This window comes from Camelus ferus, chromosome 23 (assembly GCF_009834535.1).
Source record: "Camelus ferus isolate YT-003-E chromosome 23, BCGSAC_Cfer_1.0, whole genome shotgun sequence".
NCBI classification, from domain to species: Eukaryota; Metazoa; Chordata; class Mammalia; order Artiodactyla; family Camelidae; genus Camelus; species Camelus ferus.
In genome coordinates this window covers 13078957-13106547 of record NC_045718.1, presented here as the reverse complement: position 1 = coordinate 13106547, position 27591 = coordinate 13078957, and the positions used below count along the sequence as shown (strand labels likewise).

The window sequence follows — 27591 nt, the reverse complement described above, 5'->3', positions numbered from 1 at the left end:
GTGGGGCCTCCCGCAGATAGAGCCTTCGTGACCAGTCCCTCCAGTAGGAGGTCTGCCCGGATGAGTGCCCAGCCGCTCCACAGATCCAGGAGACGTCGCAAGCTGTTGTTTTGAGCCTCTCGGTTCTGGGGTGACGTGTGGTGCAGTGACACACAGTGAGACACCCTGCTTTCTTTTTCTCACATAACATGTTGACATCTGACAGACACTTGTTCATTTTACTCCCAACCGACTGGAATGAACGTTTCCTGAAAACAGAAACTTCGCTGTTTGCTAGTTTAAGCTCCAGAGGCGCCCTGGCAGAGCACTTGTTTCACGAGCAAATGAGTGAGTGAAAGGGTGAGATGAGTTGATTAATGAGAAACACTAACGGATTCTCAAAGGAATCTAGAGATCGGTGAGGGGGAGGTTGGGCAGCCTTGAGGTTTGGGGTCGATGTCACAAAGGCACCAGACCGCCCTGAGCAGGACCCTCGGGGCCCGAGACCACGGGACAGGCCCCCCGGGACCCTGCTGTCACCGACCCCTCTACACTTCCTTGACCCACGACCAGGCAGCCAGACTGCATGGTCCCAGGCCTCCTCGGCAGCTTCTGGTCAGGAACGGTGCCAGCAGCGGCCTAACAGACGGTGGGAAAAGGACCATGGTGAAAGGCATATGAACTAAAAGGCTATTTTTGTAGAAAAATGTGGGAGAGTAAAAATTATACAAAAGTCAAAAAGAATTTTGCAAACCACACGCCAGAGAGGTGGCCTGCCTGTGCCCCTCTGGGTGTCCACGCAGAGCTGTTGACCTGGGTAGAAGCCCCACTGCACTTGGTGCCGCCTGGACAGACCGCCAGCTCTAACTGTCCAGAAACACCCCAGCAGCCCTCTCTGTCCCAGTGGATCCGGTGCAGGCCAAGGGTGTCTGCCTCACCCGCCCAAACACAGAGGACCCCACTGGGCCAAGTAGGGAGGGGAAAGATCAGAGAAACCCCCATCCAGTCAGTGGATGCAGGCGGGCCTGCAGGACCCAGGCACCGGGCGGTGGTGAGGCTGGGAAGACCGGGCCCTTGGTGGAGATGTGACGCTGGGACCAGGTCCTGCCGGCAGGGTGGGGCCTCGGGGAGGAGAAGGGAGGCGCGGGGGGGGAGCAGAGCGCGGTCTAGAGGAAGAGCACTCGGGACTTGGAGAGAACAGCGGTGTGGTCTGGTTGGGCAAAGGGCCCGACCTGGGGGGCGGGGGGGGGGGGCGGCTGCGTCTGCTCCAGCTTGTCCTCGGACGCTTGCCAGGCTACGTGCCCTGCTTGAAGGACCTCGACTCCCACCGCAGCCCGAGAGGTGGTGCTCTGCCACACCCGCTGTTCGGCTGAGGGACGTGGGCACACGTGTAACGCAAGCTGCCCACATCCCCAGTTGTTAAATGGCCGTGGCCGGAACCGCTCTGTCCATCCGAACCACCCTCCTCCTCATGGCTGCACCGCCCTGGGGGCTACAGACATTTAATCACACGTTAATAAAACTGGACGTTCAGCCCTTGGTTTTCCCAGCCACACTGCAGCTGCCATGTTCAGAACCTTTCCATTCTCATGGGAGATGCTGCCGGACAGCGCTGTCCTGCAGTGACCAGAGGAACAGCAGGACGCAGCTGGCGTCTCCCAGCTCCTGTGGTTGGTGTGGCCACATGCCAGCCTCTCTGGGGAAGAAGGGTGGAAGTGGTGCCTACCACCGTCGGCTCAGGACTCACAGAACAGCCACCTGCAGGCTCTAGGAGGCTGCAGGAAAGGCCTCCCACGGCCCAAGCTGCTTTAGTCTGACTCTTCCATGGCAGGTGGTTCACCACGCCCTGAACTTTGGCTGGAAAACCCGCCCATGGATTGTGGTCTATTATCTTTAATAGCCCAGAATCAGCCAGAAGCCCAGGAAGAGTGGACTGTTCCATCTGCTCCTGGGAGCTGGGAGCAGACAGGAAGGGCTGAGGTTGAAGAGAAGTGTTCCCAGCTCCAGCCAGGGCGTGTCTGGAAGCTGCGGCTGTCCGCGGCTGTCCCCCGTCTCTGCTCGGTGGCTTCACCCCACATCCAAGCAGAGCTGATGGTTGGAGCAGCCAGTAAAAGCAGCTGAGAAGACCCCAGCCCTGTGACGCTCAGGGACCCAAGTCCCCGTGTTTCTCCTTTCTGTCTGGCTGTGCAGAAACGGCCACTCCTGGGACCCCCGGGACCCCCACTGCAGGTTCAGAGCACAGCACAGGAGGTGACGGTCACTGTGTCCAGCCCCTTCTTTCTGCTGTTGAGGAAACAGGCTGGGAGGGAGACGGTCTCTCCCTGCACGTCCCAGCACCTGGACCCGAAGCCAGTCTTGCAAGCTTCTGGCTAACACATCCTGCAAGCCACACAGAGTGCCTCCTGCTGGGCTCTGAGCAGTGGGGCCAGAGCAAGGTTTTAGGGAGTCCAGGAAGGAGGACAGACAGAGGGGCCAGCTTTCCCTGGCTGCTTCTGAGAGGGTCCAAGCCAACGACCCTGACCTGGAGGCCAGGGTCCTTGGATGGGTTTCTGCTTTACAGTGGAAGAGGTCCTGTCCTCTGGGACCAGTCACAGCTCTGCGCCTGTGAGCCGAGGACCCTGGCACAGGGCAGCTCTGCCGCCTGGTCCAGAGCCTGCCGGGTAGACGCTCACACAATGCGATTCCCCCTCCTCCTCCTTTCCGGGACACGAGGCTCCAGAACAGACGGCAGACACACAAGTGGTCTCTACTCTTCACAGCCACAAAGGATCATCTCATTAACTGTGTTTCCGCTTACACGTCTGCTCTCAAGGCTGGAATCTGCTCATCACTAGATCACAGGTAAAGGCACACAGAGGAATGTGGGTGAGCCCAGCTCCCAAGCAAAACACAGAACAGATGTTTCCGAGAGACTGTAAACTCCGAGCCACTTTTACGTCCCGGAGGCGGGCGTGGAGGCGGGAGAGCTGCCGAGCACGTGACTTAATGGCTGCGCCTGGGCCTTGAGTCTGACCCCACACACCTGGGGCAGATGTGCTGGGGAGCCAGGAACCAACGTTATAACTAACAGCACTGTTTTACTGTCTAAACAGCCTACGTAACAGGCCGCCCATTAGCAAGCACAGCAATTAGTAAAACTGTCCTCAGGTTCTAGGAGAGACAGACGTGGCCTCCTTCCCCTCTCCCTCCACCTACGCCCTCTTCCCGGCAGCGCCGGGGAGACAGCGCACCAAGCACCTGGAGCAGCAGCGAGGATGGTCTGAATGGTTGGTCGGCAGATCGGCTGGTTCTGACACTGAGATGACTAGCTGCCCTAATGAGGCATCAGACCGGAGAAGCCGAGACTGGAAGGGAACGGGGAGCTAATAGTTCACCCCGCCCCGGGACCAGCCCTGGGGCCCCAGCTGGCCAGGCCTGGCCTCTGCCTGGACTCCCCACAGGCAGGCTCTGTGGTGCCCGGGGCAGCGCACCCACCCTTATCCTGAGCCAGAACACCCCCTTCACTTCTTCCAGCAGCCCTTACCCCAGCTGTCGCGTGACCACAGCAGCTCAACCCACGCTCTTTGAATCGAGGTTTGTAGACGGTCCACTTTCTCAGCACCTTCCCCAGAAAGAAAAGCCCTGTCACTCTAAGACATGACACCAGAGCAGGACCGGGTCCTGCAGGTGTGGGCAGCTTGCCCTCACCTGGACACCGTGGGCCCGCCAGTCGGGGGGCCTGAAGGCTCTGAGGTGCTCTTGCCCAGAGCAGAACACAGCGGGTCTGAAGTCAGGGCCCTAAAGTCTGAACCACAGGACTGTTGGGAAAGGATCTCACTGAAGACAAGGACAAGGGACATCCTGGTGGGTTCGGCCGACATCCAGGGCATTTCTTGAAGTTAGAGAGCACGGGGCATCTGTGCTACCCCTGGGCTGTGGGTGATTAAGCTGGGCTCAGGGGCGAGGTCTGGGTATGGGTGATCAGACCTGGGGGGGGTCCCTGGAGGTTAGATCGTCCAATGCTCACAGCTCAGGGGGAGAAGCTGAAGCCCAGAGAGGAATCAGGGGCCACACATCCACTCATTTGTCCAACAAGTACTCATCGAGCACCTCCCTATGCAGCCTGTGGTTGGTGCAGCAAGGACCACAGTGGACAGAACTCAGGAGGGATGGGGACAGATGACGGATGAGATCAGTCAACAAATAACATAGGCTATCAGACTGTGGTAGTGCCCTGCAGAGAACGACACAGGAAAGGGTGGAGAAGGCCAGGAAGAAGCTGCAAGATGGTAGGGGAGGACCTCACTACAAGATGATACCTGAATGAAGCCCTGACTATGGAGAGAGCATTCCAGACAAAGGAGACAGCCAGTGCCAAGGTCCTGAGGCCAGCGTAGTGCTGTGTGAGAGCCCCTCCTGGTGGGGCAGACCGAGGACGGTGAGGCCAAGGCCAGTGCAGCACTGGCTTCTTTCCAGAGTAGCCGGGAGATATTGGAGGGTTTGAACAGAGGGGCAGCATGACCTGATCTGCTGTGCCAGGTACAGGCTGCAGAGGACAGAATGAAACGGGCCACCAGACCAGAGCCCATCACAATCACCGGGGGAGACTTGGCCAGCCTGGTGACAGCAGGGAGTGAAGTCAGCATTCAGAGATGGAGCACGTCTGCTGACTGCTCGGACATGGGATGTGAGATGTGAGAGGGGAGGGTCACCCAAGGTCGTGGCCTAAGCAGCCGCGGGAGCAGAGCGGTCTCCGCAGGGGGTCACAGTGCTTCCAGTGGGTGGACCAAGGGGAGGTTCTGGTGGGGGGTGTTCCGGGGGGAGGGGGTTCCAGTGTGGGGGCTGTGGGGAGGCGGGGGGTTCCATGATCTGGATCTGGATCCAGGAGAGAGATGACTTCTGGGCTGGAATCATCAGCAAATACTCAGGATGGAAAGGAGTGAGGCTGGCTGGGGACGCAGAGGGACAAGGCAAGGAGGAGTGGAGCCTGGGGGTCCCAAGGTTGGGAGTTTGGGTACTGGGGGCAGAAATGCTGGCACAGGGTGTTGGTGGTAAGTTAAGAAGCTCTCAAGACCCCCAGCCTAGAGCCCTTTGGTCTCTGTGGTGTGGTTCCTGGCCCACACTGGACACTCAGTAAATATTCATGGAACGAATGAACTAGAGAAACAGAAGAGAAAGGAGTGCTGAGCTCCGATTCCTGTCAGCTCCTCCTTCCCACAGGGATTGAGGGTCGGACCTGAATTCCCTTACTCTCCACGGTATCAGCCAGGGAAGCTGCTGCCCAGGGGTTGCGGGAGGGCCCCCACCAGGCGGGCTCCCCACCCGTCCCACAGCTTCCCACCCCCTCCATCCCAGACCAGCTGGCCGGGTGCCTGGGGCAAGGGGACATTCCAAGCAGAAGCTTCGGCCCTGCCGCCGGCTGGGGAGGAAGGGAGCAGTGACAGCAGGGTCAGACGGTGGGCTTGGCTACCCCAGGGCCGGGTGGTGGGAGAGGGGTGTCTGCTGGGAGAACGACTGATGACCCACCCTGGTTGCGGTGCACGGCAGACGCACTGGGAGCTGGGTTTTCTGCCTGTCAGAAGTCATTAGTGGTTCTGTGGGAACAGCCAGAAGAAAAGTTTTATATGGAAAATAAATTCTTCTCTGAGCCACAAACCCCCACAAGTTTGCAGCTAATAAGCCCACAAATGTAAGATGATTAAGAACTGGTGAGGAGAGAATTCCTCACGTCTTACGGGTTAGCCTCAGAGGCCGCGCTCTGACCGGCTGGCACGGGCCGAAGCCTGGCAGCCCCGCTCTCATCCTGGCTCTGACTAGCTGTGTCCCTCGGGCAGGCCAGCCGCTGTCCGCCTCAGCTTCCCCACCTGTGACCACGGACGTGTAACTCCTGCTCTGTCTTCCTCAACAAGTGGTCGGGTGTGGGGGTGAGAAATGAGACAGGAGAAGCAGCAGTCTTTCAGAAAAAAACTTCAGTTTTCTTAACTGCAGGGAGTTATCTGTGGAATGATCGGCACCTGCCTTAAAACTAGGAGGCAAATCAACGAGACTCCCCTTGACCCCCGACCCATGTCAGCGAGGACCCCCGCCCCATCTACTAACGTGCCCGAGACGGTCTGGACCCCTGCCACCATCAACTGCCCCTGAGGGCCCTGCCACAGAGCCTACCCGAGGGCAGCCGCGGTGGACTGAACTGTAGTCTCCAAAACACATGTCCCAGGCCTACCCCGGGAACCTTTGCGGGCGATCTTAGTTAGGAAAAGGGTCTTTGCAGACATAATTAAGGATCTCCTCAAGGTCCCTGGATTGCCAGGGTGGGCCCCAAACACAACGACCGGGGTCCTCTTAAGAAGAGGATACTTGCAGAGGCCATGAGAAGACAGAAGTGGAGACGACCAGGACGCACCCCCAAGCCCAGGAGCACGAGGGATGGCCAACTGCCCCAGGCGGCGGGAGAGGCCTCAGACCTTCCCGAAGGAACCAGCCCTGCCGACACCCTGACTTTCGACTTCTGACTTTCAAAACTGTGCGGAAACACATTTCTGGGTTTATATTTTTTAAGCCACAAAGCTCGTGGCGATGTGTTGCGGCAGCCACAGGAAACTGACACAATGTCCACGCCTTGACTGCCCCGGCATCCCGGCCCGCCCCACACAGGAGATGGGTCACGCCATGGGCCACCACGAAATGTCGCCATGGGCAGCACCCTCCTGCTGCCTTCAGACGTGCTGCGAAGGAGGGAGGGGGGCCGGGGAGGAAAGGCTCGCTGTGTCCCTCGGGCAGTAAGCGGGAGGGCAGGAGAGAAGAGCAGCGCCAGCTAAGCTCCCACGGGGCCCCGGGCGCTGGGACAGGCACTGTGGGGGCTGTGAGGCGCTCCCCTCTCTCTCGCTGTGGTGCCACGCTGGGGATTAGAGGGCCTCACAACAGCTTGAACACCACCCTTGGTCTCCAGGCATGACTTCCTAACACTGACCTAAGGGCCCTGGGGAACCTTCCCAGAGCCGCTTGGGGTCCTACCTTCTCTCACTTCTCAGCCCAGACACTTGGGAAGTCCTGCAGTCAATCTGCGCTCCCGGGAGCCGGAGGTTGGTGTTCTGGTGGTTGACAGTCACGTACAAACTGTAGAAACTCGGGCACCTCACCCCACATCTCTGGGTTTGCTCTCCTCTGGAAAGTGTTGGAGCGAGTACTTCACAGGCTGGGCCGGCCCACCTCTGGTGCTGTGTTTTCCGGGGGGCAGCGCAGAAGGGAGGCGTGGTCACAGGGCAGAGCCCACCCTGTCTGCCTGGCAGGTTGGGACTGGTGGCGAATGCCTCGGGGAGCGGGAGTGCTGTCCCCAGAGCCTCTCCTGGTGCGGTCGCACCTCTGCAGAGCCGCCCCGCGGCCTGCATGCTTGTTCTGCTCCGCGGGAGAGCCACACGGCCGCTCTGGCCCGGCCCTGCGGCCACCTTGCCTTGCTCGGCTCTTTTGGAGAGAGGGCTTCGGTGTGCTGGTTTCACTTCCTCCTCGGCTTCTGACGTGGCCCATCGAGGTGCCGATGGGGGCGCCCGCGCACTGAGGGGAGGCCTCCTGCTCCGGCCAACCCGGCTCACAGAGGTGGACTCGGGATGGGGCCCGGGCGGCCGGGCCTCCAGTGCAGAGGTCGTGACAGAAGCCACATTGCCATGAGTGTCCCCGTGCCACGGTAGGGCCGCCCGGCATGTGCTCGACGGGCTTGCGCACCCTCCTGCGTGTGGTGCGGCGGCTGGGTGGCCGTGCGTGCACGCCCTGGCCAGGGGAAGGGCTGGGGCCGCTCTCCCTCCTGAGAGGAGCCTGCAGACCCACCCAACCCAGCGCTCAGGCAGGAGGGTTTGATCTTGCCTCCGCTGCACAGATGAGAGGGTCTAAGTGGCAGATGATGGGGCCCCAGGGGACCTGCCCTTCCCTGAAGAAGCCAATTACGCAACAGTGAAATGTTTGCCATCTCCTGCCTCCTTTTATTCTCCCAGCCACTCCTCCCTGCACATCTGGCTGCCCCCAGGCCCCCAGCCGTGCTCTGGGGCGATGGAGGTTAAAGAGTGCCCTCTCCCCTGTTTTAATTTCAGATCAAAAGTTGGAAGAAGAACCTGCCCCTCAAGGGAGGGGCAGGAGGGTGTTGAGAGTGAGGCCCTGGGGGGAGGTGGAGAGGAGGGGGGGGCGCACGTCCCCAGCACAGCGCACCGGGCTCCGTCTGAGCGCCACACCCATCAACTGTCACCCACGCACCAGCGCCGTGAGGCCTCGTCACCAGGACTGTGGACAGGCCCGCAGAGACCACGACTGGGCCCAGCCCGGAGAGCGGGCGTCTGAGGCGGGGGCTGCAGGTTTGGCCGCCAGGCAGCTCTGCCTCCGTGGTGCTGTTCACTCTGCCTTGGGCCACCCACCTGCAAAGTGGGTGCAGGCCGGGGCCACGTGGCGAGCGGAGGATAGGAACAGGGCACCGGCGGCAGGGCTGCTCTGTAGCTCAGCCAGCGCCCGTGAAGCCAGACGGCCCGAGCAGCCATCCAGGGCTCGCTGGGAAAGAGCAGCGCGCCCCAGAAGTGGAGAAGTAGCTGCTAGTCGGGTTTTTAGGGGTGACAGCCCCACCCAGTGTGTGCCCAGCCCGGCTTCTGGGCAGACGTACGCACGCCCTGCTACTCTGCGGTGCCCAGCAGCTCCAGACGTGCTCCCAACCTCCCGATCCCCCAAGGTGGGGCGGCTGTGGCATGGCCTTCAGGGGTGAAGGCCGTCCTTACGGCAGGGTCCCCCAGCTCCCAGAACGGAGCACACATGCCCAGAAGGCTGAGGACTAGCTGGGGACTCCAAGCATGTTTCTCAGCTCGCCCGCCCTCAGTCCACTCCGTCCTGTCGGGGGGTAACTGTGGTGGCCACGCCAGCTCCCTGACCTCTATTTCGCGGCACGTTGAACCAGCAGCCTTGACTGTCCAGTTTCACTGTCTGGCTGCCTGCGACAGCAGGAGGGGGAGGCACGCGGCCCATGCCACACACAGCAGTCAGGAGAGGTCCTGACTGTGTTTCCTGTCGGGTGGAGCACAGGACAGCCCGTGCCTTGGTCTCCACCTCCCCATCCCCTTCCCTCGGCCGCCGCAAACGCAGACGGCCCAGGCCCAGGCCTCTGGCTTGGATTTGCCAAATGGTTTTCCCCAACTCTTGCTTCCTCGGGTCACAACTCATCCCAGTGTTTTTTTCTCTGGTTTCCTGAAACCCTCGCAGCTCTAGAATGACGCCTGTGTGTGGGGTGAGGGGCTGGTGTGTGACTGGGGGGCACAGCAAGGGGGCGAGAGAAACCTAACCAGGCCCCTGACACCGGGAGCCCTTCCCCAGCCCGGGGCTCACACTCGGTGACCGGGGGACCTCCTCTCTGCGAACCCCAGCGCACCCCTCGTGGGAGCTGCGGGATCAGCTGGCGGGCCGGCGTGCTTATCCTGGCCCGCTCTGTGCTCATTTGGGGCCAGTACAGCCCACTCCCCAGGGACTGGCGGACACCAGAGGAGATGGGGGAGGGCTTGGGTGCATTCTGACCTGAACTGAATTCCAGGATGATGATGTGTGAATAATGTGGCTTTTCAAGAATCAGCAGCTTGGGCGCCGACTGGCTGCCCTGCCCAGCAGCCGTTCAGCTAGTCAGATGGCATCATCAGCACCCCCCTCCAGCAGACGTCAGGACGGCCACCACGTCCGCCTCCGCCCACCCAAGCCTTCCATTTCCCAGGCTTCGTACCCAGACTCGCCCAGCTTCTCCTGGCAGTCCCACTTCTGTCTAACAGCTTCATCGTTCTGGTCTCTCCGTGGGCAGGGCCACCCTGAACCCCCAGAGGGCATCTCCAACCCCCAAAGGAGGAAGGAATCCTCTGGGAGTGACACTCCAGAGAAGGGCCACATCCCAGCAGCCCAGTCCTGCTGGCCTGCCCGCTGCCCCCACCCTCCTGGATGCGGGATCCCCGGCCCCAGGCAGCAGGGTGCCCCCCACCGACAACCCGGCACTCACAGAGTCTCCAGGCTGTGCAGCCCCTCGAAGCTGTGGGTCCCCAGGTGCTCGATGCGGTTGTTGTGCAGATGCCTGTGTGGGAGGACAGACGTGTCAGGACAGGTGCCCCAGCATCCGGCTGGGGGAGGGGCAGCAGACGAGCGGACTGAGCGGCCACAGGGGCCAGAAAGTGACTGGGCCGGGATGGACTTCTGAAGTCACAGCCTCCAAGGCAGGACTGACCACGGGCTACACTGCTGAGATGTCATGGAAGGAAAAAGCCAGAGGGGTGCCGGGGCCAAGGCCAAAGCGGGCTCCTGCCAGGCCCGTGGGGAGGGGCTCAGTGACAAGGCCCAAGGCTGAGGCTTCCTCTGAGGTCCTGCTCCCAGGATGCAGCCTGCCTGACTCAGACGCATTTTGGGAGCCAACAGCAAACCACTGCAGACCCCGTGCAGTTGAAGGCCACGCTTTCTGTTAGAGCTGGAGGGAGCTGTGGGCGATTTCGGAAATGGGCAACTGGCGAGGCCAGAGGAGCTGGGGAGGGCTTCATGGGGGCCGTGTCCAGCACAGGATCACGAGGGTCGTGGTGCGGACACGCAGAGGGAAGGGCCTGCCGGGCGGAGGACACAGGTGAGGCGGTGGGGTGTGCGGGATGGTGAGGGTTTGGCCGGAGCACGTGTTGGGAGAGAGGCGGGAGGTCAGTCTGGGAGAGGCTCCCAAGGTCAAGAGTGACTGAAAGTAGGTGCTGGCCTGCCGTTCTCTGGCTCCCAATGGAAGGAACGAAAACAGCAGAAACAAGGCTCCTGCCCCACAGCAATTACCGCAAGTAGCAACAGACAAGGGCAGACACACGGCCTCACGTGGACAAACGGCCAGAACTGGAGGCCGAGCAAACGTGCTGGCCCCTCGTCGGCCTCTCGGTCCAGAAATCAAACTGGCAAAAACCCCAAATCCCGAAGGTTCTCCCTGAAATCCCCAGTCTGTCTTTCTCTCCCCACTGCGCGTGGGCTTCCAAGGGGACAGGTGAAAGGGGACAGTGACATGAAGGGTCCAGGCTCCTCACTGAATTGAGGAGCAACTTGAAGCCCAAGGGAACTCCTGGGCGCGGGGAGTGAGCTTGTAGCTAACACAGGCTGACTCTGCGGAGAGACCCTCAGAGCACGCTCCCCTACCCGCACGCACCGCCAGGTGGGCAGACCCTAATTTACCCACAACCTGGCCCACAAACTGCCACTTGGAGGGGACTGAGGAGCCCAAAGATGACACAGCAGAAGCCAGAACAAAGACCCGCGGTGGCGGGTGGAGATGGAGGGAGAGGGGAGATGGTGCAAACGCAGGGAAAGGTCCGGGCCCAGAAGGAAATGCAGCTGGTGAGCGAGCGAGGGACAGAGGACGTTTGTCACAACTGCCTTCTGCCACAAACAGACGCTCTTTCAAAGACAGAAAGTTTAAATGAAAGGGAAAATGACACTGAGGACAAAACTGCATCCTGGAAAAACCAGCCAATGAGCGTGAGACAGGGAGCTGCTGACGGCAGGCTGGGGTCAGAGACGGGCTGAGTGATGGGCGCGGAGTGAGGCTGCGCGAGACCAAACGGCCAAGACAGCAGAGGACACAAAGGTGCCTCCACACAGGGCATGGGTGTCTCCGAGGGACGGCGTCCAAACAGGAGACAGAAGACGCATTCAGAAAGGTGGCACAGAAGAAATTCCCTGAAGGGAGAGCGGAATCCGCAGGTCAAAGCTTGCATTGCTTCAGGAAAACCGGGTGCAGACTGCCCCACGTTCTGCCACTTTCTCGCCAGGCTACGAAAGGTCAAGGGTTAAGAAACATCTTCAGGCAAGAAAAGGAAATTGTGCAGGAGGAAGACATCGGCTGCCTCCGAGGCGCTCACATGGGGCGGCAGGCACACCCGCCCAGCATGGGGGTTCTTGACAGAACCGAGTCCTTCCCCACCTGCTCCATCCCTGGGGGGAGGCAGACCCCTCCCATGGGGACTTTCCGTTTGATGGATAAAACACTGCACTCCCTTTCTGCCTTTGGGAATGAACCATCCCCCTTCGCTGGGTTCTAACTTTTCCCATTTCCTCCACACCTGTTACCCAACCCGCAGCAAACCCTGCCTCCCGCTGCGCCTCACTTCCACCCCGCCCCAGGCAGCTCTGGTCCACGCAGCCTCAGCTCCCGCACGTCCAGCTCCAGGCCTCCGAACCCTCCTTTACCCGAGGCGTGCTGAGGCTGGCTGGGGCTCAGAGTCAGATGCAGAGGTATGGCCTACATACAGGACGGCACCGCCGCCCCATTATACCCCTCGAGGTCCCCAGGGCCACAGCCGTGGCAGAAGACGCAGGCCCAGGGTTCGGGTCAAAAGAAGCCCCTGCGCCCCTGCTGGCCCCCTCGCTCCAGCCAGACGCCCTCCACTGCCTGTGTTCACCAGAACTTCTCTCCTGCTTCCTGTCACACCATCCTTCTTCTCTGCCCCAGGTTTTCTCGCAGCTCATCCCTGGTCCTGGAAGGCTTTCCCAGCCTCCTCTCCCCTCCAAGGTCACCTGCCACGGGCAGCCTCTCTCCCACCTCCCCTCGGGAGCTGGAGGCCGGGAAGGGCAGGGACGGAGCTCTGGCGCTGCCCGTGGGAGGGGCCGGTTCTTGCTCTCAGTTCTGTGGCCAGGCCTCTCCCCTTAGTCCCTTGGCCTCTACACCCCCCACCCTCCTGGGTCTGCAGCAGCTGAGTGTCCCAAGCCCCACCCCAGCCAGACTCTGAGTCCCACCCTCTGAAAACCTCTCAACCAGTGGATTCTTCCTTCAGAGCCGTCAGGCCCCCACCTCTCCCTGAACCAGGCTGCGCTGCCTCTCGGGAAGCCTCCTGACCAGCCTTCCCGCCTGTCTCCCCTGTCCCCACCCGTCTTCAGATTGGCGTCCCTGAGTGCCCTCTTTCCACCCTGGCTTCCCCCCACACTGCAGACAAGCCAACCCCCCGCTCAGACATCCTGTGCCCCAAACTCACCTTCCCGGCCTTTTCTCCCCCAACTGGACTGCTCGCTGACAGTGACACCCTAACTCCCCCTACCTGACCCCGTCTTTACTGACACCTGCTTGGAAGCCTGCCCTCACCTGTCCTCACCTTCCCGGCCCAGGACCCTCCCCTGGCGGCCTCCCCCTTGGCTCCAGCAGCCCGAGCTCACGTGACGCATCTCAGCATCTGGCTCCCTTGGCACAAGTCATGCGCCATCCTGCCCACAGTCACCCTGCAACGTGGGCTGGCTGTCCGGTGCTTGATTCTGCATGGCCCCCAGGGCTCCCTTGAGAGGCCCTTGTTCTCCCCGGAGACCTGTCTTGGAGATCTGACCCCGTTTACCCACAGTGAACAGCAGGATGTCGCAGGGGCGTCGCTGAAGCTGGAATCAGCCACTCTGTTCTGCTTACTCTCTGTCAAGACCCCACCGCCCAGAAGAAGGGCTGGTTCGGCCATGCTGGCAGGAGGACATGGTCCAGAGGGACGTCCATCCTGCCTCTCAGGTCTCCCAGGACAGAATTAGACAGACCTGGGCCTGCTTTATTGTCTCTCAGGTGCACTAAGCGTCACCCCTGCCTCCTGCCCCCAGTTTGGAGAATCACACCAGATTTCAAAGTGCAGAGGAGGCAACTTTGGCAGAGTCACGAGCAGGCGCATCCCTCGGCAATTAGCATGTAACCCAGAGCAATTCCCTGTGACCTCCAAGCCCTTAGTAATTACCCTGGGAACTTACCAGCCCCGCACAGCAATTAGCCAGGAGTGAGTCTGCACCCCACACTTCCCCTCGGAAGGCAGAGTTAACCCCAGTCTCCAACTCTTGCCAGGAATGCCGTCTCCCTGGTCATCACCCTGACGGGGCTCAGCCGTCTAACTGCACATGGTAGCTCTCCTCGCCCCTCCAGGCCTGGGAATGAGCTGAATTTATCCTGTCCCTGTGCCAGAGCGTAAGACAGGGCCCGTCGCCCGACCGCCAAATGCGGAGGACTTCATCCCAGGCCCCAACGTGCCCTCCAGCTGGCACGGTGTGGCGATGGCACTTGCACGTCCCAGCCCAGAGGGTGGCAGCTTAACTCCTGTTCTCCGGCCTCTGGTGGGGAGGGTCAATAGGAGACCCCCCTTCCTGGCCCTGGGGAGAATGAGGAGAAGCTCAGAGAGGGCAGAGCCACTGGTGGGGGCGGCACTCACAGCACCACCAGGCTGCTGAGGTTCTGGAAGGCGCGGTCGGGGACGTGGGCGATGCGGTTGAGGGCCAGCGTCATGGCCTGCAGGCCGGGGAGGTGGCTGAGGGCCCTGACCGGGATCTCGGTGAGCGCGTTGTCGTCCAGCCACAGGTGGCGGAGGGAGGGCAGCCCCCGGAAGCTCCCGTCCGGGACCAGGGAGATGAGGTTGGCATCGAGGCGCCTGGTGGAGAGAGGGTGGAGAGGTGAGTCCCAGCAGGTGCAGACTGAGAGCCAGCTGGCCGGCAGGACCCCACAGGGCCTTCAAGGTGCCCGGGACCAAAGGCCAGCCTGCACCCAGTGTCCCACCTCCTCAAGCTCCTGTGGTGCACCCCCACCCCACCCCACGATTCCTTTGACCCTGTCAGCCATCTGTTCCTATTGGTGACCCGCAGCCCAGTGTGGACACGTCTCCCCACCCCATGCTCCCCTCTGAACTGTGGCTCCCCTCCCCTGGGAGATACCATCCCTCCAGAGCCTCGCCACTCCAGGGCCAGACAACAGAGATGCTCCCACCGTCGACAGAGGGACGACCCTGCCCTCTGCACGGAAAAGAAAATGCCTCCCCAAAGATGCAAGCCACTCCCACCACCCAACCCCGGAGCCCCTGCTCCCCGACTTCCCAGGGACCCAGCTGTTTGATGGGCTCCTTGCTTGGCTGATGGCCACAGGTGAGGCTGCTTCTCAGAGCAGGTAGGCTGACGGGGGGGGGGGGTGACCCTGTCTGGGCACAACCAGAGGGTCCAAGGTGGCAGGAGGACTTCTGATGTGAGTTCTGGAGGATCTTGGCAACCCAGCAAGACAGGAGACAGCCCACCCTGGCTTCTTACAGGTAAGTCCAGGCAGTGATGCCCTTTCCCACCACACCTCCTGGTCAGGGACCTGGGCTGAGCCCCACCCCCTGCAGCTGGCCCCACAGGACGGGACGAGCTGGCCTGTGACCCTGGGTCTGCTCCTGGACTTTGCTGTCTTGAGGGGGCTTTGTGCTGAGGCCTGGCTCTTCCACACAGCCAGCATATGGCACCTGTGTCGCGGAGACCTCAGCCCTCCTTTGCAAAGGCCCGAGGGCCCCATAATCCGGACCCTTAAGAAGAATCTGTGTGCCTGGGTCGGGGTGGAGGGGAGACTCCCTTCCATCCCAGTGGCAGGCGCCCACCTGCAGGCGTCGCGGGAGAGCAGCCGACCAGTACAGGGCCTGACAGCTGCAACGAGGAGAGGCCTCCACCCACATCAACCTGACCCAAAGGCCACTATCCCTTCAGTGAGGGCCGGTGCCTCCAGTCCCCAGCCTCCAATGGCCGCCAGACCCTCATGGCTGATGTGGCAGGGGTCGCCTGGGGACCACAGGTGGAAACACTGTGGACGGTCTGTTTCTGCTGTCGGGCGGGGCCTGGAATCTGTTTCTACGAGGCCCTGATGTTCTATGCACAGACAGGGTGCAAAGTGCCGGATAAGCATCAGGTGCGCAGGAGACGGAGCTCCGCCCTTCCCCGCGGAGCTCCAACTCAGTGGGAGGGTCGGACTGACAGTCACGGAGCAGGGTGACCACAGGGGAGGCTGCAGGAGAAAGTGATGCCACATGGGGGCCTGGTGGCCCCGGGGGGTGGGCGGCAGGTCAGGGTGGGGGGTAGATCCCAGCAGAGGGAGTAGAGGGCAATTGTGGGGGATGAAAGTGGCCAGTGGGGCTTCGGGAAGGGGAGGGGAGCACGGGAGAGAAGGGCAGGTGCAGCCGGTGTGCCAGGGCCTGCGAGCAACGCTGTCAGGGAAACGCGGAGCCACGAGGGTTTCCAGCAAAGGACGCGGACACACAGCAGGATTCCTGGTGCTGGAGAGGGGCCATGCTGGAGGCCGAAGACCAGCGAAGAGACAGGAGCCTGCACAACCATCTCGTCAGAAAGGTACGGCCACATCCCGTCCCCCAAAGTGCCCCTGCTGGGGGTGTTCCCTGTTGCTCTGGCCTGGGTGGCTGTAGGGCTGGCCTGCCAGGCTCCAGCGTCCAGCAGTTCTGGGAGTCTTTTTAGCAGTGCTTGAAGGACACCAGCCCGGCCTCCTTCCTGCCCATGAAGTGCCCTCCACCTGGGCTCCCCCACCCCTGGAGCATGCCTGGGCTCCTCGGCTCCCAGAACAGCCCCATCACAGACCCCGGGGGGCCCTGCCTGGCCTGATCCTCCACTTCCAGCCTCATTTTGGTCCCTCCTCATACACTGGAGCCCACGATTACTCAGTGTGCACTACTGTGATCCACGGGCGCTACACGCATCAAGTCCTTCCATTTTCATGGCCCATGAGATTGACGTTTTGCAGACGAGAATGGGGAGGTGCAGGAGGTTGAGTAACTCGCCCAAGGTCCCATGTGTAGTAAGCAGTGAAACTGGGATTCAACCCAGGCAATCCAGCTCCAGAGAACACGTCTCTGTTACCTGTGTTACCCGCACACTCCACACACCTCCAGTGTTTATGTGCCTCACTGATCTCTGTGCAGACCTGGAGTGCTCCCAGAGCACCCCACCACTGCCGCAGCAACAGTCCCGAGCTCTCACACACCTGCGTGCCCAGCCCACCGAGGGGGCCTGAGCTACATTCTCCAGCCTGTCTCGCCGGCTCCACCCCCACCCCCAGAGGCATCAAGCTTCCTCGAGCACATGGTCCAGGACCATCGGCCTCGCCACCACCTGGGAGCTCGTTAGAAGGGCATTATCTCAGCCCCATCCCAGACTTAGGGAGTCAGAGCCTGAATTCTAACCTGACTTCCGGAGGGTCCCCTGAGTCTGAAGCACATTAATGTCCCTGAAGCATTGAGCCAGGCCTTCCAGAGCTTCTGATGCTCCGGTGCAGTGGCTGGGCGGCTGGATGGGAGAGGGAGGCTGCAGCGTTTCCTCGGTGGTTGGGGCCCGGCTTGTGCTGGGGGCCTTGCTCCTGGTTTTATCACCAGGCCCCAGGCTCCGGCACGCCCACACCGCGTGGTTCACAGACGGTGCCCGGCAGTGATCTTGAGTAAACAAGTGAATGAGTTCATGGGGAGAGGGGCGGCTTAGCTGCTGGAGGCCTGGAGGGAACCCAGGACAGTGGTGCCCCCACTGAAGCCCTGGGCTGGGTGTGGCCCCCAGTGACGCCATGACACCAGCGGTACCTTGATCCCCTGATGAGCCCCGTCACGTGTCAGGTCAGCGCCAGGTGTGAGGTCTGCGTCCTGGCCGTGATGTCTGAGCAGCTCCATTTCACAGAGCGGCCCAAGGCTGCAGGGCTGCTGGGCTGGGGTTCCAGCCAGGTGTCTGACCACGTGCTCACCACCTGGGACGCTGGTCCTGGGGGCCCGAGGAGGGTAAGGACCTGAGTGCCTCCTTGAGGAGCCCTGGGAGCCAGTGAGGCCGTGACCAGCGTCTGGGAGCTGCCTGTGTGTGTGTAGAGTGAGCACACATGTGTGCCCTTACACACGCATGTGCCCACTTCCTCACATCACCATGGCCCTGATCTCCTGCGTTTGGTGCAACCCAGAGACTGGAGGGCCTCAGAGGCCTCTTCTGCCAGGCTGGGCCCCCACTGCTGCTCAGCTTCAGTGAGACTCGCCCGTACCTCAGCGCTCCTGGGACAGGGATGTGCCAAAGGGGGAAATTCGGCAAACTGGCAAACGAAGGACATGGGACGGCAGTGGGAGAAGTCGGTCAGGCCTGAATTTGCATGAATTTCCACAAGGGCAGGTGGGCTGGTGGTGGGACATGGACCCAGGGCAGCATGGTTGGATTTAGCAAATAAAAATGCATGTTGCCCATTTAAATTTGAGTTGCAGATAAATGATGAGCAATTTTTAGTGTAAGTGTGTCCCAGGCAATACTTGGGACAGCGCCCAGCTACACTGGAATTTCAGACGGGTGGGAGTAACCGTTCCGGTATGTTGGCTCGGCACGTCACGTGGCAGCTCTCAGCCTGGGGGTCCTGTGAGTGTGGCCTTGGCCTCGAGACGGGTCTAGGCACAGAGCCCTCGTTTAACTGTGGGGCTGTGGGGGGCAGTCTCCTGAGCTGTGTGGCTTAACTACCCCCTCCTCCCTGAGACAAGACCATCTGGAGGCTGAATGCGAAGGGCACGGCTCAGAGCCCGCCCTCCCGCCTCCCAGTCCCTCTCACCAGGAGGCCACCCAGAGGAGCCTGGGGCTCAGGGAGGAACCAGCGGCTGTAGGTCCTCCTGGTGGTTTTGACCTAGAGGACAGACACCCCCTTGGAGGCACATTCCCCAAGGGGTCCAGAGAGGATGGGGGGGAGATGGAGCCACCCTGACTCCTACTTCCTCTCCCCCTCTCGCCTCTGTGAGTCTCTCCTGCCCCCAGGAGCCCCGATCCTTGGGTCCCTTCTACTGTCTCTGCCCAGCCCCCACAGGACAGGGTGCTTCCTGAGCAGCTCCTCACCCCTGGGTCAGGGGTCAGGCTCCCAGGGTACCCTGTCCTCGAGGGCATGTGGGCCAGGTCCCCCGTCATGGGGGGGGAGCCTCGGAGCAGCTGCCATCCCAGGCGGGGGAGCCAGTCCACCACAGACTCGGGTTTGGCAGGAGGAAGAGGCCAATTACACCAAGTACGTTTTGGAATGAAGTCAGCGGCCCTTTCCTCTCTCCCACGTGGGCCTGGGCTCCTGGAGTGATGTCTGGTTTCAGTTCTTCCCCGGGGCACTCGGGCAGATGAGCAGGGACGTCTCAGGTCAGTTCTGGCTTGCCCGGGCTCAGGAGGCAGCAAACCCTGGAGCTCGCACTCCCCCCGCCCCAGGGGGAGACAGGGAAGGAGGCTTGAGGCCCCTTCCCTCCAAGCCCCAGGGGTCGGGGGGCCGGCCAAGGAGCACCGGACTCCTGGGGAGTCGGCACCTGGCCCCCTGGCGGAATGAAGGGGACGAGACCCTAACGGGGAACGAGTGGCCACGGAAGAGGTTTAGGGGACGGAGGGCCTTCTCACTGACTGTGGCCCCGGAGCAGCAGTGATCTCGGAACACTCTTGTGCCTGAGCTTGAAGGGGCCCCGCCTCATCACCTCATCTGAGGAGCCTGAGGCCCAGAGAAGGTGAGCCCAGTGCCCAGAGGGGTGGGAGGCCCCTCCCGCCAGCCTGGCTCCCCTACCTGGGCGTGACGACACAGAGGTGCGCACGTCTCTGGGCTAAGGAGGCACATTCCCGTTTGGAGCCCGGGGCCCCTGACAGCCCGCAGAGCATGAAACTGACCTAACAGACCCTCCCTGGAGTGTCTTTCTCGAATCCACCCTGTATCCTACCAGACCTCAGTCAAGTGCACCAGCAGAGGGACAGATTCGGGGCTCCCAGTGGACGGCCACCTCACCACGCATGTCACCACGCAGGCAGCCATTCAACAGGGATCCCACACGTGAAGCCCCACGCCCAGCAGGTGGCACAAGCTGACCTTGAATCTACAGGCCGGTGCCCCCAGAGGCCTCAGGGTCAGCTAGGAGAAAGGGCGGGGTCCCTGATCCATTCCGCGAGTGTGCCCCCCAGCTCCCAGCCACACGACGTGGGGGACACGGCAGTGGGGGGACAGGGTCCTTAGAAGCAGAGAGGGCCTGAAGTCCATGAGGACAGGTGGCCGGAAGGAGACCCCCCAGAGCCAGTCCAGGGAGCAATCCCGCCTCCTCCAATCAGAGAAGGTGCTCCCAGGCCCCTCCCATGGTGTGGTCCCCTCAGCCTAGGAGAGGGCCTCTCGCCAGTCCGAGGATGTGAGCATCCCCTCCCTGGCAGTGGACAGGAGGGCAGGGTGCCGAATGTTCAGAGATGGGCCAGCTGCTCTCATCCTATGACGGACCCCCACCCACTTCAGCCTGGCTGCCTCTGGCATCCTTAAAGTGGCCCTCCATGCAGACCCTCCTCGCAGATGCTCCCACCATATAATTTTCAAGACCCAACACAAAATGAGGGTGGGAAGCCCTTGCTCAAAATGGTTAAGACGCTCAGGAGGGCAACAGTGGAGCCTACCCCTTCTGAGCTGGAGGCAGGGCACTCGCAGACCCGGCCCTTCTCTCGAGCCAGAAATCCTCCAAGTGGTGGCCAGGTCTCTGCTCTGCCTCCCCGACTGTGGGCGCGAGGGCAGGAAGAGTTCGGGGAGAGGCCCTGAGGACAAGGCCTGTGGGTTTGGTGCCAGGCTGTGGACCATCTGCCCTGGGCCAGACCCTGGCGGCCTCTTTTCCTGGGGATCCCCGGCCCTAGCACACGCTGGCACGCAGCACACCTTCAGGGGAGGAAGGAGAGGGAAGAGGGCAGGGAAGGGGGCGTCTTGGCTCTGGCTGGGGGGAGGCAGGTGTCGGGGAGGGGAGGAGACTGATGGAGAAAAATGAAAGCAATCGGCCACTGTGGACACAGTTACCCTGACTGGCACCTGAGGGAGCACAGGGCAGGCTGGCACCAGCTGAGCCCTGAGGTCGCGCCCGGGCCGCCCGCAGGCAGTGGGCCCCAGCCTCCCGCCACTGCCAGCCTCTGCACGGAGGGCCCTGCATCTCCGAGGAGCGGGGGTCCGTCTGGCTGCTCACCCTGCTCAGGGTTTGCACAAAGCCTGTAGCGCACCTCCCACTGACCAGCAGGTCCCCACGTGCTCCCGACACGTCAGTCTCAATTCTGCCCCGAGTGCCATTCCTTTTGTCTTCAGTGCAGTCGGACTGGATTAAATTCAGTCCAAAGGGAAGGAAGCATCTGGTCGCTGGATCGCGTGGAATGCACTCAGCACAAGCGCCCACCGCCAGGCAGCGCCGTGCTCAGCTCCGCTCTTTCGCGGGGAGAGCCCGTGTTCCCTCTGGAGGAGCTCTTAGACTCTTTATATTTAATAAAACAGCACAAAACCGTAGCTGGCGTTCACGGTGAGCTAGCGCTCGACATAAACCTCGTGTCTGGCCTCCACCCCGGCGCCGTGGACTAGGACACCTGCACTCCCCCCTGGCCTGCAGGAAACGGCTCCGAGGTGAAGCCCAGGGTCTGACTCCAAAGCCCGTGGCTTCAAACCCACAGCTGCTGACTTTAGTCGAGTGTGTGGAAGATACTCTGGAACTGGGACCGGCCCTCTGTGGGAAATCCAGGGAGGCCTCACAGAGGAAGCGACATTGAGCTGTTCTCGGGGAGGGGATTTCTGAAGGTAGAGTTAGGGGAAGGGGCAGAAAGCAAAAGGAACAGCAGAGAGAACCCCGGGGCAGGAGACGCACTGGGGGGTCGCCCACTGTGGAGGTGGGTGAGACGGGCCTGGCAGGGAGACAGTCCCAATTGGAAAAGGGCCGCAGGTGGGTCACTGTGAGGTCAGTGGGGAGGGGTCAGGGCAAGAGGCCTGGGTCAGGGGCGGAAGTCAAAGGTTCTCCTATGAGAGGCTCTCGGACGGCAGGCCCAGGAGAGCGGGGAGGAGACAGGCAGGGGAGGTGGGAGGCACCCAGGAAAACAGCAGTTTTCCGAGGCTGTCGGCCAGGGACCCCATCACACACCTTATGCCCCACACTGCGCAGAACCAGGGGGTGGGATCCCACCAGCGCTGCCCCTCCGCCCCAGGCCCCAGATCCCAGGAGGTGCGTGGGAGGGAGTCCCCCTTTCCCTCTGAGCTCTGACCTCTTTCTCCGTCCTGGGATGGTGACAGGTGGGGTGGGGAGGGGAGCTGGGTGACGCTGAGCCAGAGCTCCTCCACCACTCAACCCCACGAGGCTTCCCCTCACCGGGCTTGAGCCCCACGCTCGGCCTGGAAGGCCCTCCCGTCCATGTGGAGTGCGGTCGGCCAGGGCCCTCGGGGGCTGACAGCTTGGGGCAGTGGCAGGGCGTTTGCACTGGAAGTTGCACCCAGCCTTAGTCCAAGTGACTGGACCCAGACTCTGTTACAGGAGGTCCCCCCAGCCTAGCTCCTCTGTGCCTGGCACTGACGTCTGTGCTGTCTGGGCAGCTGAGGGCTCCCCAGCCTGCGTCCCATCCCCTTGGGGCAGGACGTCTCTGGTCTCCTCAAGGCAGCACCGTCCAGTAGGGCTCCCTGAGCTGCTGCCACCAGCCATGCGTGGCTCCTGGCCACATGAAAGGTGGCTGGTGTGGCCGAGGAGCTGAGTCTTGACGCTGATTCCATTTGAATGGCCACCCGCGCCTAGTGGCCACCACACTGGACAGCGTGGCTCTAAGGCATGAGCCAGGCTCAGTGCAGGTATTTGGGGTCTGGACGGAGCAAGATGTGGTTCCTGCCCCGGAGAGGCCCACGTTCTACGAGGAAGATGAATAAAGCAACAACAGATAGGGATGCAGCGTGTGCGTGGGTGAGAGAACAAGGCTGTGTCTACATGTGAGGCCCTGAGAGCAGAAGGTGGGAGCGGCTCATCGGGGACGGGGACGTAGCACAGGCCTGCCCTGGGCCTCGAGGAATCACTGAATTTTCACCAAGTGGACGAGGGGACGAGGTGCCAATCAAAGCAGCACGTGGGGTTGGGGGAGGGAGGTGGCTGGGAGGAGATCACCTGTGGACCTGAACTTGAACCCGCAGGCTTTGAGGAGGACAGCTCCCGGGGGTCAGGAGGCTGGCAAGAGCCTTGAACCTGCAGAGACAGAGCTCTTGACCTCGGAAAAGCCCCTTCCCCGCTCTGGGCTCAGCCAGCAAGAGGGAGGGGCTCCCAGCCCCTTTGTGGCTCTGCCCTCCTAGGAGTTCATGTCTTCTTGGGACACGTTCCCCTGGCTTGTGTCCCTATGTCCCCGAGACAAGGGCTTGCTGAGCCATGTCACACGCAGAGACTTAGGGCTGCCGGCCCCCGACCCCCGAGGCCCACAAGCATTTCAAGATGACAAATTCTACCCCTTGGACAGTATTCCTTCTTTAGAGTGTGGAAGTTGCCTGTAATGTGTTTGGAAACCTGGCAAATATTATTAGGTAGACTTTTAATTAATGGATAATAGCTTTTTGAGAGAAAGTTCGGGCAATGGGACACAGACTTGGAATGCAGGGAGCTCTGGGCCAGAATGGTGGAGGGCTGGGAAGGACACTCAGTCCTGGCGGGAGGAAGGCCAAGACGACATGGGACCTCCGAACAGTATCACCAAGTTTTCCTCCCGATGAGACCGGAGGCCACCGGGGGCGCCGCTCCCTGAAGCTCACCCACAGTGGGCTTTCAGCCTGTGCGTCTCTGTTTGTTTGGCTGGAGTTCTGGGCGTTCCTGGCGCTGTTCAGAGGACTGCCTGAGAGAGAGACTAGTTCCAGGGTGGGGGCTGAAAGGGCACCCTGCAGCCCAGGAGGAAAGGGTCAAGGTCACAGAACAAGGAGAGGGCAGAGCCAGAGAGGGCGGCTGGCGCCGAGCCCCGTCCGCTGCCCTCCTGCCCCGGTCCACTTGGTGTTCCTCACCCCCACCACCACGGCCCGTGCCCCGGGGTGGCCTCCCTAACACCCCCAAGGAGGACATCGTGGCCAAGGTCCGATGGGGTCGCATCCCTCAGGTCCGAGCCCCCAACCCCTGGAGCCCATTGTCAGGCCCCCCACCAGGGCTTGACCTTTCCAAGTCCAGAAAGGAAAACTCTGGTGTTGGAACCAAGTGGCTGGGGGTGGAGGGGAGCGTCCCAAGGTGACAGAGAGTGGGGAGGGCAGAGAGGAAGCCAGCCTTGCTGCCTGCCGGGCCGAGTGTCGGGGGTGAAGGCAGAAGGAGCCTTAGGGCAGTCTGTGTGTCCCCTGCCCGCTCTGGCTGAGAGCTGGGCAGCCCCTCCCGCCCTCTCTGCCCACAGGGAAGGCCTGCACCTGCGTTTACGGAGGAAAGTGACTTCATTAGCTCTCATTCATGCCGCCTCGCCTCGTAAGAGCCTTTCCCTCTGACACCGCAGCCAGCACACCAGAGGGAGGGTATCAGGAAGAAGGCGATTCCAACTGGTTCTCCAGGCTGTGCAGACACCTGCCCCGCCCCGCCTGCCGGGAGAGCCGGTGGAGGGGCCAGAACCCCAGGAGGCAAAGAAAGTGCTTCCTTTGTGTACATCAAAGGCCGACACCTGAGCACGCCCCCAAGCCATTTCATGGGTTTTAATGGGCAGCAATCTATAAAAATAATTACCCGCCCTCCAGGAGTGAGGCAGGAGGAGACTCAGCTGCAGCTTTACAAGCTCCCCCTGGAGACTTGGATCCACAGATCTGGGCAGAAGGCCAGCTTTGTGGGTGACAATCCCGGAATCCTGGGGTGGGGACTCCCAAAGGCACTCTTCCATGTCCCAGCCTCCAGCCGCTGGGTTCCAGACGGCAGGCTGGTTTCGGGGGAACTTCCCGGCTGTCTGACTGCCTGTGAGAGCTGGGCCTGTGGCTGCTCGGGGCCCGGACTCCTGCCCTCGGCAAAGGGCGCTGTGGTCGGTGCAGGAAGAAACAGGCGGGTTTCCCCACCTTCCAGAGAGGGGGCAGCGACGGCAGAGGCTTAGGGGACCAAGCAACACAACAGTGTCCGAGAGGCCGTCCCAGCGCACTCTGCAGCACAGGAAACAGGGACAACCAAGCCTGGTACTAACTCTTCCAGAGGTACCGCGTGAGAACGGGAAGAAAAGGCAAGAGAAAAGGCCGTCAGCTCTGCCTCCCCACACAGGGCTCCAGTCCCTCCCACTGTCTGTTTGTCCCCCTCACTCCCAAGGGCCCCAGGCTCCCTGTGAACCAGTGCGCGGTCACTGTGGTGGGGTGTCAATCTCTCCTCCCCAACCCCTGCCTCCCACCCATCTACTCATCCCTCCGTCTGTCCACCCACCCATCCGTCTGTCCACCTATCCGTCTGTCCATTCATCCATCTGTTCATCTATCCACCCATCTGTCTGTCCATCCATCCGTCCATCTGTTCATCCATCCATCCAACTGTCTGTCCACCCACCTGTCCATCCACCCGTCTGTCTGTCTGTCTGTCCGCCCAGCCGCCCACCCACACAACCTACAGAACACCCCCCTATTCTGGGCTTGTCCTCTTGCTCAGAGTCACTCGCGGCTTCCGGTCTCTCCACACCCTTTAGCTTGGGCTTCAAGAGCCTGTGCCTGGAATGACTCTCTCATCAGCCTCGTTTCTCAGAAGGCCCCCAGTCCCCTGTTCATCTGGGAAGTGCGCCCCCTCCCACCTCCTGTCCCAGAGTTCATGGTTTATTCGTTTCTGTTCCTTTGCAAAGGTTGGTGCCCTTCATAGAGGCATGCTCCTCCCTCTTCAGAGCTCTGCTTAAAACTCCTGGCCCTCAGGAGCCCTGACCTCACCCTGTAGGCCCTGGTCCCCATACACATATCTCCTCAGTCCCGGCTGATCGACCTGTGAGTTCCCCGCACCCCGCTGAAGCCCTCGACACGGGGAGACTGGCCGGGACCCCTCTCCTCCAGCCCAGGGAAGCAAGTCAAACAGTCAGGTGGCTTCCAGCTGGGACAGAAAATTTAAGCACCTTGCCACTTTAAAGCCTGAGAAGACACAGACGAAGATGACAGCTTAGCCTTGGACCAGAAGCACACTTAGGCCGAACCTGGCATCTCTCCTGCCCCAGGGCTGGGGGACTGAGGAAGACAGATGATAACGTGTGGCTTTCGCCTGCTTCGCTCCAAGAACCAAAGGAGCCCCAGCCTCTCAGACAGAAGGTGGGAGGAGTGTCCTCCCGTCCGCCCGGCCAGAACCACAGTCCAGAGAGCTGCTCCGCCGTGTCCCTGCCCTGAGGGGGCCATGTGTTCTGGGGCAGCCCGTGTACCACCCACCTCCACCCCAGTTCCCACCTCTCCGTCCTGAGGAGCTTTTAGAACTCTGGCGCCTGGGCCTGCCCCGGACCTCCAGAGCCCGGTTCAGGGTGGGGCCTGAGCATGACATCATCCAGATTCCCTCTGCTGATTCCAACGCCCGGCCAGGGTAGCAAGACTACAAGCGTACATAGACCCTCGTACTGTCCTTGGTCCAGGGGATCAGAACCACCCACTGGGCGAGGGGCAAGGCTCGTGCAGGGCACCAGAGCCACGGCACCTGCCGAGATGCTTGTGCTGCAGCCTGCTTCCCACCCATGAAGCTGAGAAGCCGACTCCGCCAGCACCGCGGGACAGAGTGCCCACCGCGGGGGATGCTCGCTGCCTCCCAGGGGCGCACACTGCGTCAAGGTAAGGTGCTCTCTGCGTAAAGACTAGGGGGAGGCAGGGGCTCAGAGGGATGCTTGTAAACCCATGGTCACAGCATCATCACAGCTGCCCAGAGGGGGAAGCGCCCAGTGTCCGTCAGCAGACGATGGGTGAACAGAACGTGGGGTGTTACTCAGCTAAAGGGAAGCAGTGCTGACACCTGCTGCAACACTGACGCTCAGGGAGGTGAGTCAGGCACAAGAGGGCAATGCTGCACGACTCCACTCACAGGAGGCCCCTAGAGCAGCACACTCACAGGGACAGAAGGTGGAATCGAGCTGGCAGGGGCTGGGGGAGGCGGGTGGGAGCTGCCTTTGGTGGACATAGACTTCCAGCTTTGTAAGACAGAAGGTGATCTGTGGATGGATGTGATGATGGTGACACAGTGTGATGTGACATGTCTGTCACTGAATTGCACCTAAAATCCACATGGAAATGCAGGGAGCTGGAATAGTCAAAACAACCTTAAAAAAGAAGAACAAAGTGGGAGGACTGACACTTCCTGATTTCAAAACCTGCTACAAAACGACAGTGATCAAGACGGGATGGCACTGGCCTGAGGACAGATGTAGAGGCCAACTGAGCAGAACTGAGGCTCCAGAAATAAATTTGCGTGTTTATGGGCAACTGATTATCAACAAGGATCTAAGACAATTCAACGGGTAAAGAACAGTCTTTTCAAAGAACAGCCTTTGGGGCGATGAAGTGTTGGCTGAAAGAACTCGCTAACTGCACGGCAAGGAATAAAACGGGGCCTCTACTCACAGCACTTACAAACACTGACTCAAAGGATCAAAGACATAAGACTTTTAGGGGGAAACAGCCATAAATCTTCCTGACCTTGGATTAGGCAACAGTTCCTTAAATAAAACACCAAAAAAGTCTAAGAAACAAAAGAAAAAGCAGATAAACTGGCCTTCATCCAGATGAAAACCTTTGCTCACCAAAGGGCACCGTCATGGGAATGAAAGGACACGCCTCAGAACAGGAGAAAACGGCAAGTCACACACCAGGAAGGGCAGAGCTCCACCTGCGTCTGGGTCATTTAAAGACCTGCGGCACACCAGCAGCAGAAAAAGACAACCCGGTTTAAGAGTGGGCGAAGGGTCTGAACAGGCTTTCCCCAAACACGGTGAGCAAACGACCAACAGGCACAGGAAAAGAGGCCTGACACCGTCGGTCGCCAGGGCTGCGCGAGTCAGACCACAGCGAGGGGCCGCACCACACCCGCCAGGACGGCTGTCCTCGGAGCGGCAGAAGCGCACGCTGGCAGGGTGCAGGGCCCCGCGAACCCTCCTGCAGCGATGGTGCGGGCGTGGGACAGCGCAGCCACCGTGGAAGATGTTTTGGCAGTTCTT

At 61.1% G+C, this 27591-nt stretch overlaps 1 protein-coding gene across 5 annotated transcripts in view; it reads right to left on the bottom strand.

The window, feature by feature from the left end:
* Nucleotides 1–27591, bottom strand: part of LGR6 (leucine rich repeat containing G protein-coupled receptor 6) — an 88757-nt gene that overhangs the window by 18819 nt on the left and 42347 nt on the right. For 3 of the 5 annotated variants that reach the window (XM_032466910.1, XM_032466911.1, XM_032466914.1), the window contains exons 5-7: nt 14139–14354; nt 9962–10033; nt 6973–7767 (exon numbers count right to left, since the gene is read on the bottom strand). In XM_032466910.1, the coding sequence (XP_032322801.1) occupies nt 6973–7767; nt 9962–10033; nt 14139–14354 (1083 nt within the window). The remainder of the gene's footprint in view (nt 1–6972; nt 7768–9961; nt 10034–14138; nt 14355–27591) is intronic. The other 2 variants (XM_032466912.1, XM_032466913.1) reach the window with 1 other exon arrangement.